The 14980-nt window shown below is 42.5% G+C and overlaps 1 protein-coding gene across 1 annotated transcript; it reads left to right on the top strand.

Moving 5' to 3' along the window:
- Nucleotides 1–9589: 9589 nt before the first annotated feature.
- LOC139419707 (uncharacterized) lies at nt 9590–14220 on the top strand. Its single transcript, XM_071169693.1, has 3 exons — nt 9590–10063; nt 10637–10761; nt 10968–14220. Exons 1-3 carry the CDS (start codon nt 9805–9807, stop codon nt 12078–12080), a joined length of 1497 nt encoding a protein of 498 aa, XP_071025794.1. The 5' UTR covers nt 9590–9804; the 3' UTR covers nt 12081–14220.
- The last annotated feature ends 760 nt before the right edge of the window (nt 14221–14980 follow it).

Raw genomic sequence — 14980 nt, 5'->3', positions numbered from 1 at the left:
GGTGAAGCGCATCTGACAATGGGTACAGTTGAATGATTTCTCCCCTGTGTGAACCCTCTGGTGGATTTCCACCTTTTGGTGTCAGCTGAAGCCTTTTGTTACAGAACATGCAGAGGAACCGTTTCTCTTTAATACTGCCTGATGTGGCTCCCCCCTCCTAATGTGGCATCTGAGTCCAGATGGGAATGAACAACCCTCCTGCTCGGGTTACCATAAGTAAATACTCTGAGCAGGAGGACAGCCCAGTCGCCCCAGCCCCAGTCTCTCTGGGTCTGACTTGTGGTCAGATCCTGTGTGTAAGAGCCTTTGTGTTAAAGTCGATGTGTCTGTCTCTGACTTGAGGATGAAGTTCAGCGTTCCACTGACCTCCATGGTATGGCAATTGCACCGCTTCCAACTGAAGGGCTCTCCAGGGCTGGTGCAGTTAGCCCAACACATCACCAGTTGTACAGTGCCTGCCCTTCATGACATCTACAGCACCCAGTGTCACAGGAAGGCCAAGAAGATCATCAATGAGCCACGGCCTGTTCACCCCGCTACAAACAGTCACCACTTGCCTTAGTCACTGTTCTAGCCTGCCCCCACCCGGTACTCTACCCTGCACCTTAGAAACTGCTGCCCTATGTATATAGTCATTGAACACTGGTCACTTTAACAATGTTTACATTCAGAATTTTTTGGGGTCATCACCCATCTTCACACAATACCCCAAAATGACAAAGTGAAAACATGTCTAGACCTTTTTGCTAATTTACTGAAAATGACATACAAAAACATTTAATTTACATACCACTGAGTCAATACTTTGTAGAAGCACCTTTGACAGTGATTACAGCTCTGAGTCTTTTTGGGTAAGTCTAAGAGCTTTCCACACCTGGATTGTGCAACATGTGCCCATTATTCTTTTAAAAATTATTCAAGCTCATTCAAATTGGTTGCTGATCATTGCTATACAACCATTTTCAGGTCTTGCCATAGATTTTAAAGTAGATTTAAGTCAAAACTGTAACTCGGCCACTCAGGAACATTCACTGTCGTCTTGGTAAGTAACTCCAGTGTTCATTTGGCCATGTGTTTTAGGTTATTGTCCTACTGAAAGGTGAATTCAGACTGGACCAGCAGACTGAACCAGGTTTTCTAGGATTCTTTCTGTGCTTAGCTCCATTTCTTTATGCTGAAAAACTCCCCAGTCCTTAACGATTACAAGCACACCCATAACATTATGCAGCCACCACTATGCTTGAAAATATGGAGAGTGGTACTCCGTGATGTTTTCTATTGGATTTGCCCCCAAACATAACACTTTGTATTCAGGACAAAAAGTGAATTGCTTTGCCACAATTTTTGCAGTATTACTTTAGTGCCTATATTAGTACCTTATCCTGTACAGTATTCCTTCTTTTCACTCTGTTAATTAGGTTAGTATTGTGGAGTAAATACAATGCTGTTGATCCATCTTCAGTTTTCTCCTATCACAGCCATTAAACTCAAACTGTTTTAAAGTCACCATTGGCCTCACCATGGTGAAATCCCTAAACGGTTTCCTTCCTCTCTGTCAAGAGAGTCAGGAACGATACCCTTGTCTTTGTAGTGACTGGGTGTATTGATACACAATACAAAGTGTAATTAATAACTTAACCATGCTCAAAGGGATATTCAATGTCTGCTTTTGTTTACCCATCTACCAATAGGTACCCTTCTTTGCGGGGCATTGGAAAACCTACCTGGTCTTTGTGGTTGAATCTGTGTTGGAAATTCACTGCTCGACTAAGGGCTCTTACAGATAATTGTATGTGTGGGATACAGAGATGAGGTAGTCATTCAAAAATCCATTCAACTTATTTTGCAAGTTTTTACACCTGAACTTATTTCAGTCTGGAAGTGACAAAAGCATGGATTAATTTTTCTGCATCATTTTTGGACAAAAAGTTTCTGATTTTTGCAATGTTACGTAGATGGAAAAAAGCTGTCCTTGAAACAGTCTTGATATGTTCGTCAAAAGAGAGATCAGGGTCCAGAGTAACGCAGAGGTCCTTCACAGTTTTATTTGAGACGACTGTACAACCATCAAGATTATTGTCAGATTCAACAGAAGATCTCTTTGTTTTTTGGGACCTAGAACATGCATCTCTGTTTTGTCCGAGTTTAAAAGTAGAAAGTTTGCAGCCATCCACTTCCTTATGTCTGAAACACATGCTTTTAGCGAATGCAATTTTGGGGCTTCACCATGTTTCATTGAAATGTACAGCTGTGTGTCATCCGCATAGCAGTGAAAGTTAACATTATGTTTTGAATGACATCCCCAAGAGGTAAAATATATAGTGAAAACAATAGTGGTCCTAAAACGGAACCTTGAGGAACACCGAAATTCACAGTTGATTTGTCAGAGGACAAACCATTCACAGAGACAAACTGATATCTTTCCGACAGATAAGATCTAAACCAGGCCAGAACTTGTCCGTGTAGACCAATTTGGGATTCCAATCTCTCCAAAAGAATGTGGTGATCGATGGTATCAAAAGCAGCACTAAGGTCTAGGAGCACGAGGACAGATGCAGAGCCTCGGTCTGATGCCATTAAAAGGTAATTTACCCCCTTCACAAGTGCAGTCTCAGTGCTATGATGGGGTCTAAAACCAGACTGAAGCATTTCGTATACATTGTTTGTCTTCAGGAAGGCAGTGAGTTGCTGCGCAACAGCCTTTTTTCTAAAATGTTTGAGAGGAATGGAAGATTCGATATAGGCTGATAGTTTTTTATATTTTCTGGGTCAAGGTTTGGCTTTTTCAAGAGAGGCTTTATTACTGCCACTTTTAGTGAGTTTGGTACACATCCGGTGGATAGAGAGCCGTTTACTATGTTCAACATAGGAGGGCCAAGCACAGGAAGCAGCTCTTTCAGTAGTTTAGTTGGAATAGGGTCCAGTATGCAGCTTGAAGGTTTAGAGGCCGTGATTATTTTCATCATTGTGTCAAGAGATATAGTACTAAAACACTTGAGTGTCTCTCTTGATCCTAGGTCCTGGCAGAGTTGTGTAGACTCAGGACAACTGAGCTTTGAAGGAATACGCAGATTTAAAGAGGAGTCCGTAATTTGCTTTCTAATAATCATGATCTTTTCCTCAAAGAAGTTCATGAATTTATTACTGCTGAAGTGAAAGCCATCCTCTCTTGGGGAATGCTGCTCTTTAGTTAGCTTTGCGACAGTATCAAAAAGGAATTTCGGATTGTTCTTATTTTCCTCAATTAAGTTGGAAAAATAGGATGATCGAGCAGCAGTAAGGGCTCTTCGATACTGCACGGTACTGTCTTTCCACGCTAGTCGGAAGACTTCCAGTTTGGTGTGGCCCCATTTCCATTCCAATTTTCTGGAAGCTTGCTTCAGAGCTCGGGTATTTTCTGTATACCAGGGAGCTAGTTTCTTATGAGAAATGTTTTTAGTTTTTACGGGTGCAACTGCATCTAGGGTATTGCGCAAGGTTAAATTGAGTTCCTCAGTTAGGTGGTTAACTGATTTTTGTCCTCTGGCGTCCTTGGGTAGACAGAGGGAGTCTGGAAGGACATCAAGGAATCTTTGTGTTGTCTGTGAATTTATAGCACGACTTTTGATGTTCCTTGGTTGGGGTCTGAGCAGATTATTTGTTGCATTAGCAAACATAATAAAATGGTGGTCCGATAGTCCAGGATTATGAGGAAAAACATTAAGATCCACAACATTTATTCCATGGGACAAAACTAGGTCCAGAGTATAACTGTGACACTGAGTGGGTCCAGAGACATGTTGGACAAAACCCACTGAGTCGATGATGGCTCCGAAAGCCTTTTGGAGTGGGTCTGTGGACTTTTCCATGTGAATATTAAAGTCACCAAAGATTAGAATATTATCTGCTATGACTACAAGGTCCGATAGGAATTCAGGGAACTCAATGAGGAACGCTGTATATGGCCCAGGAGGCCTGTAAACAGTAGCTATAAAAAGTGATTGAGTAGGCTGCATAGATTTCATGACTAGGAGCTCAAAAGACAAAAACGTCTTTTTTTTTTTTTGTAAATTGAAATTTGCTATCGTAAATGTTAGCAACACCTCCGCCTTTGCGGGATGCACGGGGGATATGGTCACTAGTGTAGCCAGGAGGTGAGGCCTCATTTAACACAGTAAATTCATCAGGCTTAAGCCATGTTTCAGTCAGGCCAATCACATCAAGATTATGATCAGTGATTAGTTCATTGACTATAATTGCCTTTGAAGTAAGGGATCTAACATTAAGTAGCCCTATTTTGAGATGTGAGGTATCATGATCTCTTTCAATAATGACAGGAATGGAGGAGGTCTTTATCCTAGTGAGATTGCTAAGGCGAACACCGCCATGTTTAGTTTTGCCCAACCTAGGTCGAGGCACAGACACGGTCTCAATGGGGATAGCTGAGCTGACTACACTGACTGTGCTAGTGGCAGACTCCACTATGCTGGCAGGCTGGCTAACAGCCTGCTGCCTGACCTGCACCCTATTTCATTGTGGAGCTAGAGGAGTTAGAGCCCTGTCTATGTTGGTAGATAAGATGAGAGCACCCCTCCAGCTAGGATGGAGTCCGTCACTCCTCAGCAGGTCAGGCTTGGTCCTGTTTGTGGGTGAGTCCCAGAAAGAGGGCCAATTATCTACAAATTCTATCTTTTGGGAGGGGCAGAAAACAGTTTTCAACCAGCGATTGAGATGTGAGACTCTGCTGTAGAGCTCATCACTCCCCCTAACTGGGAGGGGGCCAGAGACGATTACTCGATGCCGACACATCTTTCTAGCTGATTTTATTGCCGCTTTGATGACTTATGATTGGTCAACAACAACAAGCTACATGTGCCACGCTCCACTCTCGTGGAAAGCAAGAGCAGCAGCATCAATTATAAAAATCCTCTCTCTACTGCAGCAGTAGCGTTCAGATATGTACGGCCCTTCCGGACAATTCAGTTACACATTACACATACCCCAGACACTTGACAATCAGATCCGACCCAGAGCTGTGACATTATTTGAGAATTCTTGATCCGGACATGCTAGGTCCCGAATCTGGTTCTGGGTATTCAGGCAAAGGTGGATCTGTGAAGACCTCTAGGTCAAACTCCAGTACAGTGGGTGGCGATGTATGTACGTTTCAGTTGGTTGTGATCCGCCAATACAACTATGAAGAAGAAGTGAACAGTTGTTGCTGGAGATCAAAAGTGTCTGGTGAGAGAGACAGGTTGAGGTTGCCAAGATCAGAGTAGTACAGAAGATGTTATATGCTGAGGCAGTGAAGAGAGTAGTAGATGCAGATGGGTCCAGGTAGAGGGAGACTAACGGGATCTCTGTGAGTAGGCCGAGGCCAATAGCGAGTGATAGAATAACATGTACTTCAGTAAGGTTGAATTCTTAGTGTTCATAGCCATGGTTATCAACTGTGCCGCAGAAATGGAACGTGGTGGAAAATGGCTGTGGTGGTGGCAGCTGCTGAGAAGTACTTGGGTATAAGCGATTTTCGATTTTATTGCAGAAGAGTTACAAGTTGTGTTGAGGGATAGTGCAGCACCTAGGTCTTCTGCACAGATTCTGTCAGACCTGGGCCCTGACAGTAAATCTCAGTAAGACAAAAATAATGGTGTTCCAAAAAAGGTCCAGTTGCTAGGACCACAAATACAACTTCCATCTAGACACCGTTGCCCTAGAGCACACAAAAAAACGATACATATCTCGGTCTAAACATCAGCGCCACAGGTAACTTCCACAAAGCTGTGAACGATCTGAGATACAAGGCAACAAGGGCCTTCTATGCCATCAAATGGAACATAATATTTGACATACCAATTTGGATCTGGCAAAAAAATACTTGAATCAGTGATGGAACCCATTGCCCTTTATGGTTGTGAGGTCTGGGGTCCGCTCACCAACCAAGAAATCACAAAATGGGACAAACACCAAATTGAGAGACTCTGCATGCAGAATTCTGCAAAATATCCCCTGCGTACAACGTAAAACCCCAAATAATGCATGCATAGCAGAATTAGGACGATACCCGCTAATTATCAAAATCCAGGAAATTAAATTAAATTCTACAACCACTTAAATGGAAGCTATTCCAAATCTTCCATAACAAAGCCATCACCTACAGAGAGATGAACTTGGAGAAGAGTCCCCTAAGCAGGCTGGTCCTGGGACTCTGTTCACAAATAGACCCAAGTGAGTCCCAGGACAACACAATTAGACCCAACAAAATCATGAGACAACAAAAAGATGATTACTTGACACATTAGAAATAATTAAAAAACAACAGCGCAACTAGAATGCTATTTGGCCCTAAACAGAGAGTACAGAGTGGTAGAATACCTGATGACTCTGACTGACCCAAAATGAAGGAAAGCTTTGACTATGTACAGACTCAGTGAGCGTAGCCTTGCTATTGAGAATGTTCGGCGTAGGCAGACCTGGCTCTCAATAGAAGACAGGCTATGTGCACACTGCTCACAAAATGAGGTGGAAACTGAGTTGCATTTCCTAACCTCCTGCCAAATGTATGACCATATTAAAGACACAAATTTCCCTAAGATTACACAGACCCACGAAGAATTTGAAAACCACATCCAATTTTGATAAACTCTCTTATCTATTGGGTGAAATACCACAGTGTGCAATCACAGCAGCAAGATGTGTGACCTGTTGCCAAAAGAAAAGGGCAACCAGTGAAGAACAAACACCTTTGTAAATACAACCCATATTTATGTTTATTTATTTTCCCCTTTTTTACTTTAACTAGTTACACATCGTTACAACACTGATGGGGCCAAGTAGCTAGTGGAATAGTGGTGAGTTTTTTTGACTGGGTCTATGATTAATTAGTAGGGCAAATGTTCTATGATGTCTAATGAGCTTCCACTCCAGAACAGTAAGTGGAAACACACAGCTAGATAGAGGAATACATGAATAGCGGAGGCCGTGACCAGCAGACGTGACATTTTGGGGAGAGCTTTCGCAGAGACGGGGAAGGTGGGTGGAAGGGCGCGCTTGTTTGACTTTGAAAAGTGTCGCGGTAGCTTTTGATAAAGAATAACATCAAGACGAAGCAGCTGCTTGGTACGTGGGATGCACTGTTGAGAAATACATCCCGAGGGGTGTGTGCTGATTGTGAGCCGGTTAAATGGCGTCCCTTGAGAAAGCAATAACAAGATATATGTCAGGAGAAGTGCAGTATTATCATAAGGAGACTTAGAATACGGAGGGGGAATGGAGGGAAAAAGAGAAGCAGAGGAGGTCTAAGCGAGAGGAGGAGGAAGATGGTCAGTTAGTCAGTTAAAAATGGCTTGGAAAAGGGAGATGATTTGTTAAAGGAGAATGGTAGAACGTGTAAGCAGTGTGAGCTGAAGAGAATGAGGGTGAAGTATTGGAGGTGGTAGGTGTGGGGAAGTTCTCGGAGCCCGAGGCTTGCACCGAGGGTCAGGATAAAGATTAGCCTGTGACAGTAGGAGTGAAGTTTTTGTAAAAAGTGGACTCTTACCTTTTGGTTGATCGATTTGTGGTTTCAGGGTGGGTGAAAACAGAGTTGGGTACTGTGGAATCGGTGAGGGTAACCAGAAGTGGTCTTGTGATAGTTGTTTGTGTTTCTGCTGGTCAGAGGGAGAAGGCGCTCGGCATTAAACGAATGGGGGCAAGAAATGTGAATTATTTTGCTCTCAAGAAAAGGGCGCCATTGAAAGGAGTGATCGCTGGGGAAGCAGTAAATTGTTAAGGGAATTTGTATCTATAATGACTAATTATGTATACATTTCAATCAGGATGTACTAATCAGAATACTATTATGCTACTGTACATGTATGAATTTTCTCTCTTGATCCCAGTATTGAATATAATGTAGTGAATGTAGTCAAGGGTTTAGAACAATGACGGTCTGTTCCTTGGTACAAATGAATGAACTATCTCCAGACTGTCTAGAATGCTTATCTACACTGACTGACCTTGGCTCTAGGCGAGGAGGGAAGGCTTGAGAGCTACAGGGCCTTTCTACCAGTGTCAAGAAGAGACGGAACATTTAGAAAACGCTGACGTCATTTTCAGTTTATAACCTGTGGTAAAATGTGTATGAACTCAGTACTCTCTTGAATAAAGGCTGTTACTTGACTTTTAAGACGGGGCTCTGTCCATTCCTATAAAATAAGGGTCTTACAAATTCTTATGAATTGACAGAGTGTTTAATTTTAATTGGGAATTAAAACAGAGGAATTCAATTATAGTTGTTTGTGTTTCTGCTGGTCAGAGGGAGAAGGCGCTCGGCATTAAACGAATGGGGGCAAGAAATGTGAATTATTTTGCTCTCAAGAAAAGGGCGCCATTGAAAGGAGTGATTGCTGGGGAAGCAGTAAATTTAAAAGTTTACCAACTGAAGGGGAAGATTCCCGGTGTTTGTGGTGCTTGTCGTTTGGTGCGACGCAGATAAGGGGGGGAGAGTGGTGAAACAGCAGTCATTGTCTGTTCTTTTGAGTTTTGATGATGAGTCTTTGCCTGACAAAGTGATGTTACTTATCCTGTACAAGCTTTTGTGCGATATACATTATGTTGTTACAGGTGTCAAGCTTATGGGCATGTGGAAGCAGTGTGTAGGAGGGAGGTTCCTAGGTGTGAGAAGTGTGCAGAAGGGCATGAGACAAAGGAATGTGTAGCATTGGGAAGGTAGTGGTATGTGTTAATTTTAGGGTAGCCCATGGGGCTGAAGATCAGAAATGTCCTGTGCGAGAGAGGCAGTTTGAGGTTTCCAGGGTTAGAGTAGTGCAGAAGTTGTAATATGCTGAGGCAGTGAAGAAAGTAGATGAAGATGGGTCAAGGGGAGGGATCCTGAGAGGAGTGGTGTGAGTAGTAGATCTGTAACAGTAGAGGGTTAGGCCAGCAAGTGATATGCTTCAGTAAGAATGGATTTTTAGCATTTATAGCAATGGTTATCAACTGTACTGCAGGGATAGAACGTAACTTGCAGAAATTGAGGTTGTGGTGGCAGCTGCAGAGAGGTATTTGGGTGTGCGAGACTTGACACCAGAAGAGTTACAGGGTGTGTTGAGTGGTGATGTCCCATCCTTTCAGGTTGTTGACATGAGGTAGGACTAAATAGATTTAAGTAGTGGATCAGGGTCGTTTTAATTTAATTTATTTGTTGATTTTTTTGTGAATGTAGTTAGATGGTGGGGTATTTTTATTTTTCAAGCAAAGTATAAGGGAGTTGTACTTCAGTCTAGTAGGTGGCGGTAATACAACATATTGGCCTCCCGAGTGGCACAGCATCTCAGTGCAAGAGGCGTCACTATCTGGTTTAAATCCAGTCTGTATCACATCCGGCCGTGATTGGGAGTCCCATAAGGCGGCGCACAATTGTCACAGCGTTGTCCGGAGTAGGCCGTCATTGTAAATAAGAATTTGCTCTTAACTGACTTGCCTAGTTAAATAAAGGTTACATTTAAAATGTAAAAAAATATTGGATGCCAACTGCAGTTAAACCTCATCGAAGAAGGGGAGGCCGTGAATGGCCTCACACTCCAGTACAGTAGGTGGCGTTGTATGCACGTCACGGTTGCGATCCGCCAATACTAATTTAGAGAAGAAGTGAACCGTGACCAAGAATCATTTCAACGTTAGCTTTTTTTGTGTTATTTAGACGTTTATTAATACTCTGGAACTCAAACTATGACTAATTTAATTGTACAACATCACACGTTTACCTCATGTATTCTTTAATTCGCGTTGGAGACAGGACTTGGTTGATATACGTTATCTAGGTAACGTTAACTAGCCGCTAACATGGCTAACTGTATGGTTTTTCATACTCAAATAGCCTCCATTATGGAGATGCTAGCGAATGCAGCCGTGGCAGACATCTGTAAACTCGTAGACGACGACTATGCAGTGTTTCGTTTGGAAATGACTCAAAGCCAGAAAGAAAACCGGGCATTGCGGAGGAAACTTCAGCTACTGGAACTGAAGGTGTCACGGGACCGCGTCCTCGCCAGTCGTCCCAGTAGTGTCAAGATCCTCGACCGAAACAGAGGAATAGCAAGAGGTACATTTTGCTGGAGGCTGCGGGGCTGTCGCCCCGTTCTCCTCTGCGCGTGTGTGACCTTAGATACGTTAACCAGAATTCGGTCTTGTTCAGTTTTGGATAGTATGCAATAATTCCCCTGATTACGCATCCATCATATTCTAACCAGATTCTTGATTTACTGCATTTCCTATTATTTACTCATCGAAAACAATGATGCATGAAACATAATCTCAAAATTGTATATCAAGAAGTTATGCGAAGTGTTATTTTACATCCCTGCCAATACCCATACTTGTGTACTAAATAGTATGCAAAAAGAAAATAGTACTACGAATGCGTCATCTAAAGAGTGATTGACTCCCGCCATTAGTTTATTTTGGTACAACGCGTCAATTTATGATTATCAGCTGTTGTCAAAAACTTGAGTCAGAAAAGATGAGTGAATTCTACTAGATAAAACGCCAAAATAAGTATACAGTTTAAGTATGTTAGTATTGGTATTCAGACACGGCCAGTGTCAATAGACCTTTGAGCATTGACAGTAGCTAACCTAATCACTTATTTTCCCCCCAATCACTCTCTCGGGTGAAGGACATCTCACTGGAGGCCATAGGAGCTTTGTAAAGCCAGCAGGACACAATACATGGAGAGATGACCAACCAATCACTGTTGATGAGGGTAGTGGAACCTCAACCCATCATGTTATTGTGATAGAGGTTAGTGTAATAGTGTTGCATAAAGTGTTACTTTGTACAGCGTGTCAAATGTGTCTCGTTTATTTCAGAAAGGCTCCCCTCAGCTATTCACTTCCTTACATGTACATCCTTATTTATCTGTCATAGGGATCCTTGTGAGACTTCTCTATGACATTGTTATCCTATTCAAATCATATACTGGTAAGAACCTCCTCTTCTTGTGTCAGTCTGTAGATGCTGAGGATGCAGGGCCTGGGGTCAAGCTGGAGAGGTCTGAAGGAGAGGACCCAGGGCAAAGCACAGACATCCAGACTAAAGCGGCTGGAGTGCTCCCTGTAGCCACGGAGGACCCCACCCCCACGCCGCCCAGAACCCGACGCAGCATCACGGAGGTCAGTGGAACGCCGAACGCTGTCCTCAAGTCCGAGACAGACACTGAGACCTTAACTGTAGCACACAGGCTTTTACACACAGGATCTGGCCACAGATCCGGTGCAGAGAGACTGGGGCCACTGGGCTGTCCTCCTGCTCCTGGCACAGAGTATTTACCGGTATTTCACCAGAGCCAGAAGACGGTTAATTCCTGTGGAAATACTGATGGTGATGCGTTAGACTCTGGTGGTGATGATCTGTCTTGTTTTTACACTACAGAGATGGACTCTGGCAACATATCCTTGGGTTTAGAGACACAGACTGATCTGTCTAGAGGGGACTGGAACCAGTACAGTAGTAGTGTATACTCTGAAGGGTGTCTAGATAAGAAAGGGGAGGTTATAGCGGTAGATGATGTGACTGTCAAAGTGGAGGGCGACACTCCTCTTACATGGAATGCAGACGAGACTCACTTAGGAGAAGGACACTCACAAGATTTCTTAGATTACAGGGAAAGCTTAGAGACAAATCCAAATGTCTCGAGCCACTCCCCTGTACGCACGCTCAGGGATCGGGCCCCAGTGTCCACGTCGAAGGGGCCTTCCGATTCACACTGCCGCGTCCTTTTCGATCAAGTATTGAACTCAAACGACAGAGCTAGAGCTCAGGGAGGGGGAAACACATCAGGCAGTAGTAAAGAGAAACGCTTCCTCTGCATGTTCTGTAACAAAGGCTTCAGCTGCCTCCAGAAAGTGGAGATCCACCAGAGGGTCCACACAGGGGTGAAACCCTTCAGCTGTACCCAGTGTGATATGCGCTTCGCTGAGGCTGGCAGCCTGAAGAGGCACCAGAGGGTCCACACAGGGGAGAAACCCTACAGCTGCCCCCAGTGTCACATGCGCTTTACCCAGGCTGGCAGCCTGAAGAGACACCTGAAGGTCCACATGGGAGAAAGGCTGTTCGTCTGAGGTTCTCAGAGAGGAGCTACCTCAGGATACCCCAGCAGAAAAACTATTCCACTTTATAGCTTATTGCGTTTATATCAAACCATGCTAAGATTACTTTTCATTGTAGTGGGCAGAAACGATCCACGGATGCATTTTGAATTACGAGAGTAAAAGATTTCAGTGTTGAATATTCCTGGGTAGAATATTGCATCCAGACATTGTGTGATTATACACTGAGTGTACAAAACATTAGGAACACATCGCTAATATTGAATTGCACCCCCCCTTTTGCCCTCAAAACAACCTCAATTAGTCGGGACGTAGACTCGAAAGTGTTCCACACGGATGCTGGCCCATGTTGACTCCAATGCTTCCCACAGTTGCGTCAAGTTGGCTGGATGTCTTTTGGGTGGTGGACCATTCTTGATACACACGGATAACTGTTGAGCGTGAAAGACCCAGCAGCGTTGCGGTTCTTGACACAAACCGCTGCGCCTGGCACTTGCTACCATACCTCCTTCAAAGGCACTTACATCTTTTGTCTTTCCCATTCACCCTCTGAATGGCACACACACAATCCATGTCTCACGGCTTAAAAATCCTTCTTTAACCTGTCTCCTCCTCTCCATCTACAATGATTTGAAGTGGGGTTAACAGGTGACATCAATAAGAGATCATAGCTTTCACCTTGTTTCACCTGGTCAGTCTGTCATGGAAAGAGCAGGTGTTAATGTTTTGTACACTCAGTGTATAAAGCACATAAGCCTAAAAAGTCTGTTACATATTGTTTGTACTGTGTAGGCTATGCCAAATGCCTATTTCATTACATTCATTGAACTGCTTTCCCAAGACACTTTTAATGAGGAAATGAATGCAATTTATCAAGTTCATGCAGATTTTTAGTTGATGTGTATGTGTGGTTTTCATATGGTCTATTTAACACTTATGTTTAATAAACATCACATTTTACTTTAAGGCTATCATTGAGACTTTCTTTAGTATACATCACATCTGATTTCACCCTATTCTGCATAAACAGAACTTTATAACCAAACTACACTTACTAAATATACCTACAAATACCCACACACTAACAAACACCTACTGTACATGTCAAAATAGTTTAGTCATGTTTGTCTGACTTGACTTATCATTGCTGACTTATTTTGACCCACAACATCATATTTATGTCCACCATGATGGGTTTAACAACAACAAAGTAATTCTGTAACTACAGTATAGAACTCAAACATAGTGGGGCTGGGTAAACACTCCGGGGCCATACTTGCAAAAAAATTGACGAATGTTCAGACTAAGCATCAGGCAATGTTCCAACAGCATCCATAACAGAAGTGTAACAGCATGTACCGATAATCAAAGCAACTACATCATGCATTTTACTGACTGATCAAATTGCTTTCTATGTAGAGTGTCTACTAGCGCCATGTAATTGTCGCAGATTGTGGCAAGGGTTCCAGATTGTGGCATGGGTTCCAGATTGTGGCATGGGTTCCAATCTCACATGAGTTTTTTCCCCCCCTTTTGAAATGTAGAATGACATTTGTGTGTTTTGAAGGGACGTAGCCTACAGCTTGAAAATGAAAATGTAAGAATGATTTTAATTTCTTCAGCCTTGCAGACAAACACTGCTATGACCTAATATCCATATAATACAGCCTATGCAATATGATTGTGTACACCTAAATGTAGCCCTACAACGTTTTTATATGCATTTTTATAGTCATCTACTTCATCACATATGTGTTATTTGACTTGAAGATGAGCATTAAAGTGTACTAGAGTAGGATTACACGTTGTACTCTCACTATCATCCTACAGATGGCAGTATTGCAGTTTATTTTAAATACGTTTATCGAGAGTCCGGAGGTCAAGAATTGACCGTTTTAACTGAGGAAGACGTTTGGCTGTATCAGTATCAGATGGTGAATTACTTCTATTTGATTGTCATCTAACTCTCTGAGTCTCATATTCTGTAAATTAGGAACTCCAATCAACAGTAGAGCTATAGCCTACATTCATTCACATCAGATAGTGTCCTCCTTATGCTGTAACCTATTAATGCATATGGGACTTTGCATGGTACACTTCCATTGTCGATAGGCTATAGTCCTACGGAAATAAAAATGTATCACTTCTGAAACCCTCGTGAAATCCATGATTTCAATGTAAAAATGCAGACAGACACAGCTACATAAATCATTGTTGCTACTATAGTACAGGCCATATTATATAGAAGTATAGGCCTACACTTACATGTACAATGTACAACAGTGCATCAGGAAAGTATTCAGACCACTTGACTTTTCCCACATTTTGTTACGTTACAGCCTTATTCTAAACATTTTCCTCATCAATCTACACACAATACCCCATAATAACAAAGCACATTTTTACATAATTATAAAAAAAATAAATAAACAGAAATACCTTATTTACCTAAGTATTCAGACCTTTTGCTATGAGACTTGAAATTGGGCTCAGGTGCATCCTGTTTCCATTGATCATCCTTGAGATGTTTCTACAGCTTGATTGGAGTCCACTTGTGGTAAATTCAAATGATTAGACATGATTTGGAAAGGCACAAACCTGTCTATATAACGTCCCACAGTCGACAGTGCATGCCAGATCAAAAACCAAGCCATGAGGTCAAAGGAATTGTCCGTAGAGCTCAGAGACATGATTGTGTTGGCACAGATCTGGGGAAGGGGACCAAAACATTTCAAAATGTTCTAAAACTCTATTTTTGCTTTGTCATAATGGGGTATTGTGTGTGTGGATTGAGGGACACACAATTTAATACATTTTAGAATAAGGCTGTAAGGTAATAAAATGTTGAAAAACTGAAGGGGTCTGAATTCTTTCCGAATGCACTGTATGCATGGACAGTGTTTTCCAAAAAT

This window comes from Oncorhynchus clarkii, chromosome 10 (genome assembly GCF_045791955.1).
Source record: "Oncorhynchus clarkii lewisi isolate Uvic-CL-2024 chromosome 10, UVic_Ocla_1.0, whole genome shotgun sequence".
Taxonomy (NCBI): domain Eukaryota; kingdom Metazoa; phylum Chordata; class Actinopteri; order Salmoniformes; family Salmonidae; genus Oncorhynchus; species Oncorhynchus clarkii.
Note: the sequence above shows the minus strand (reverse complement) of the source record. Positions and strands in the feature narration are given on the sequence as shown.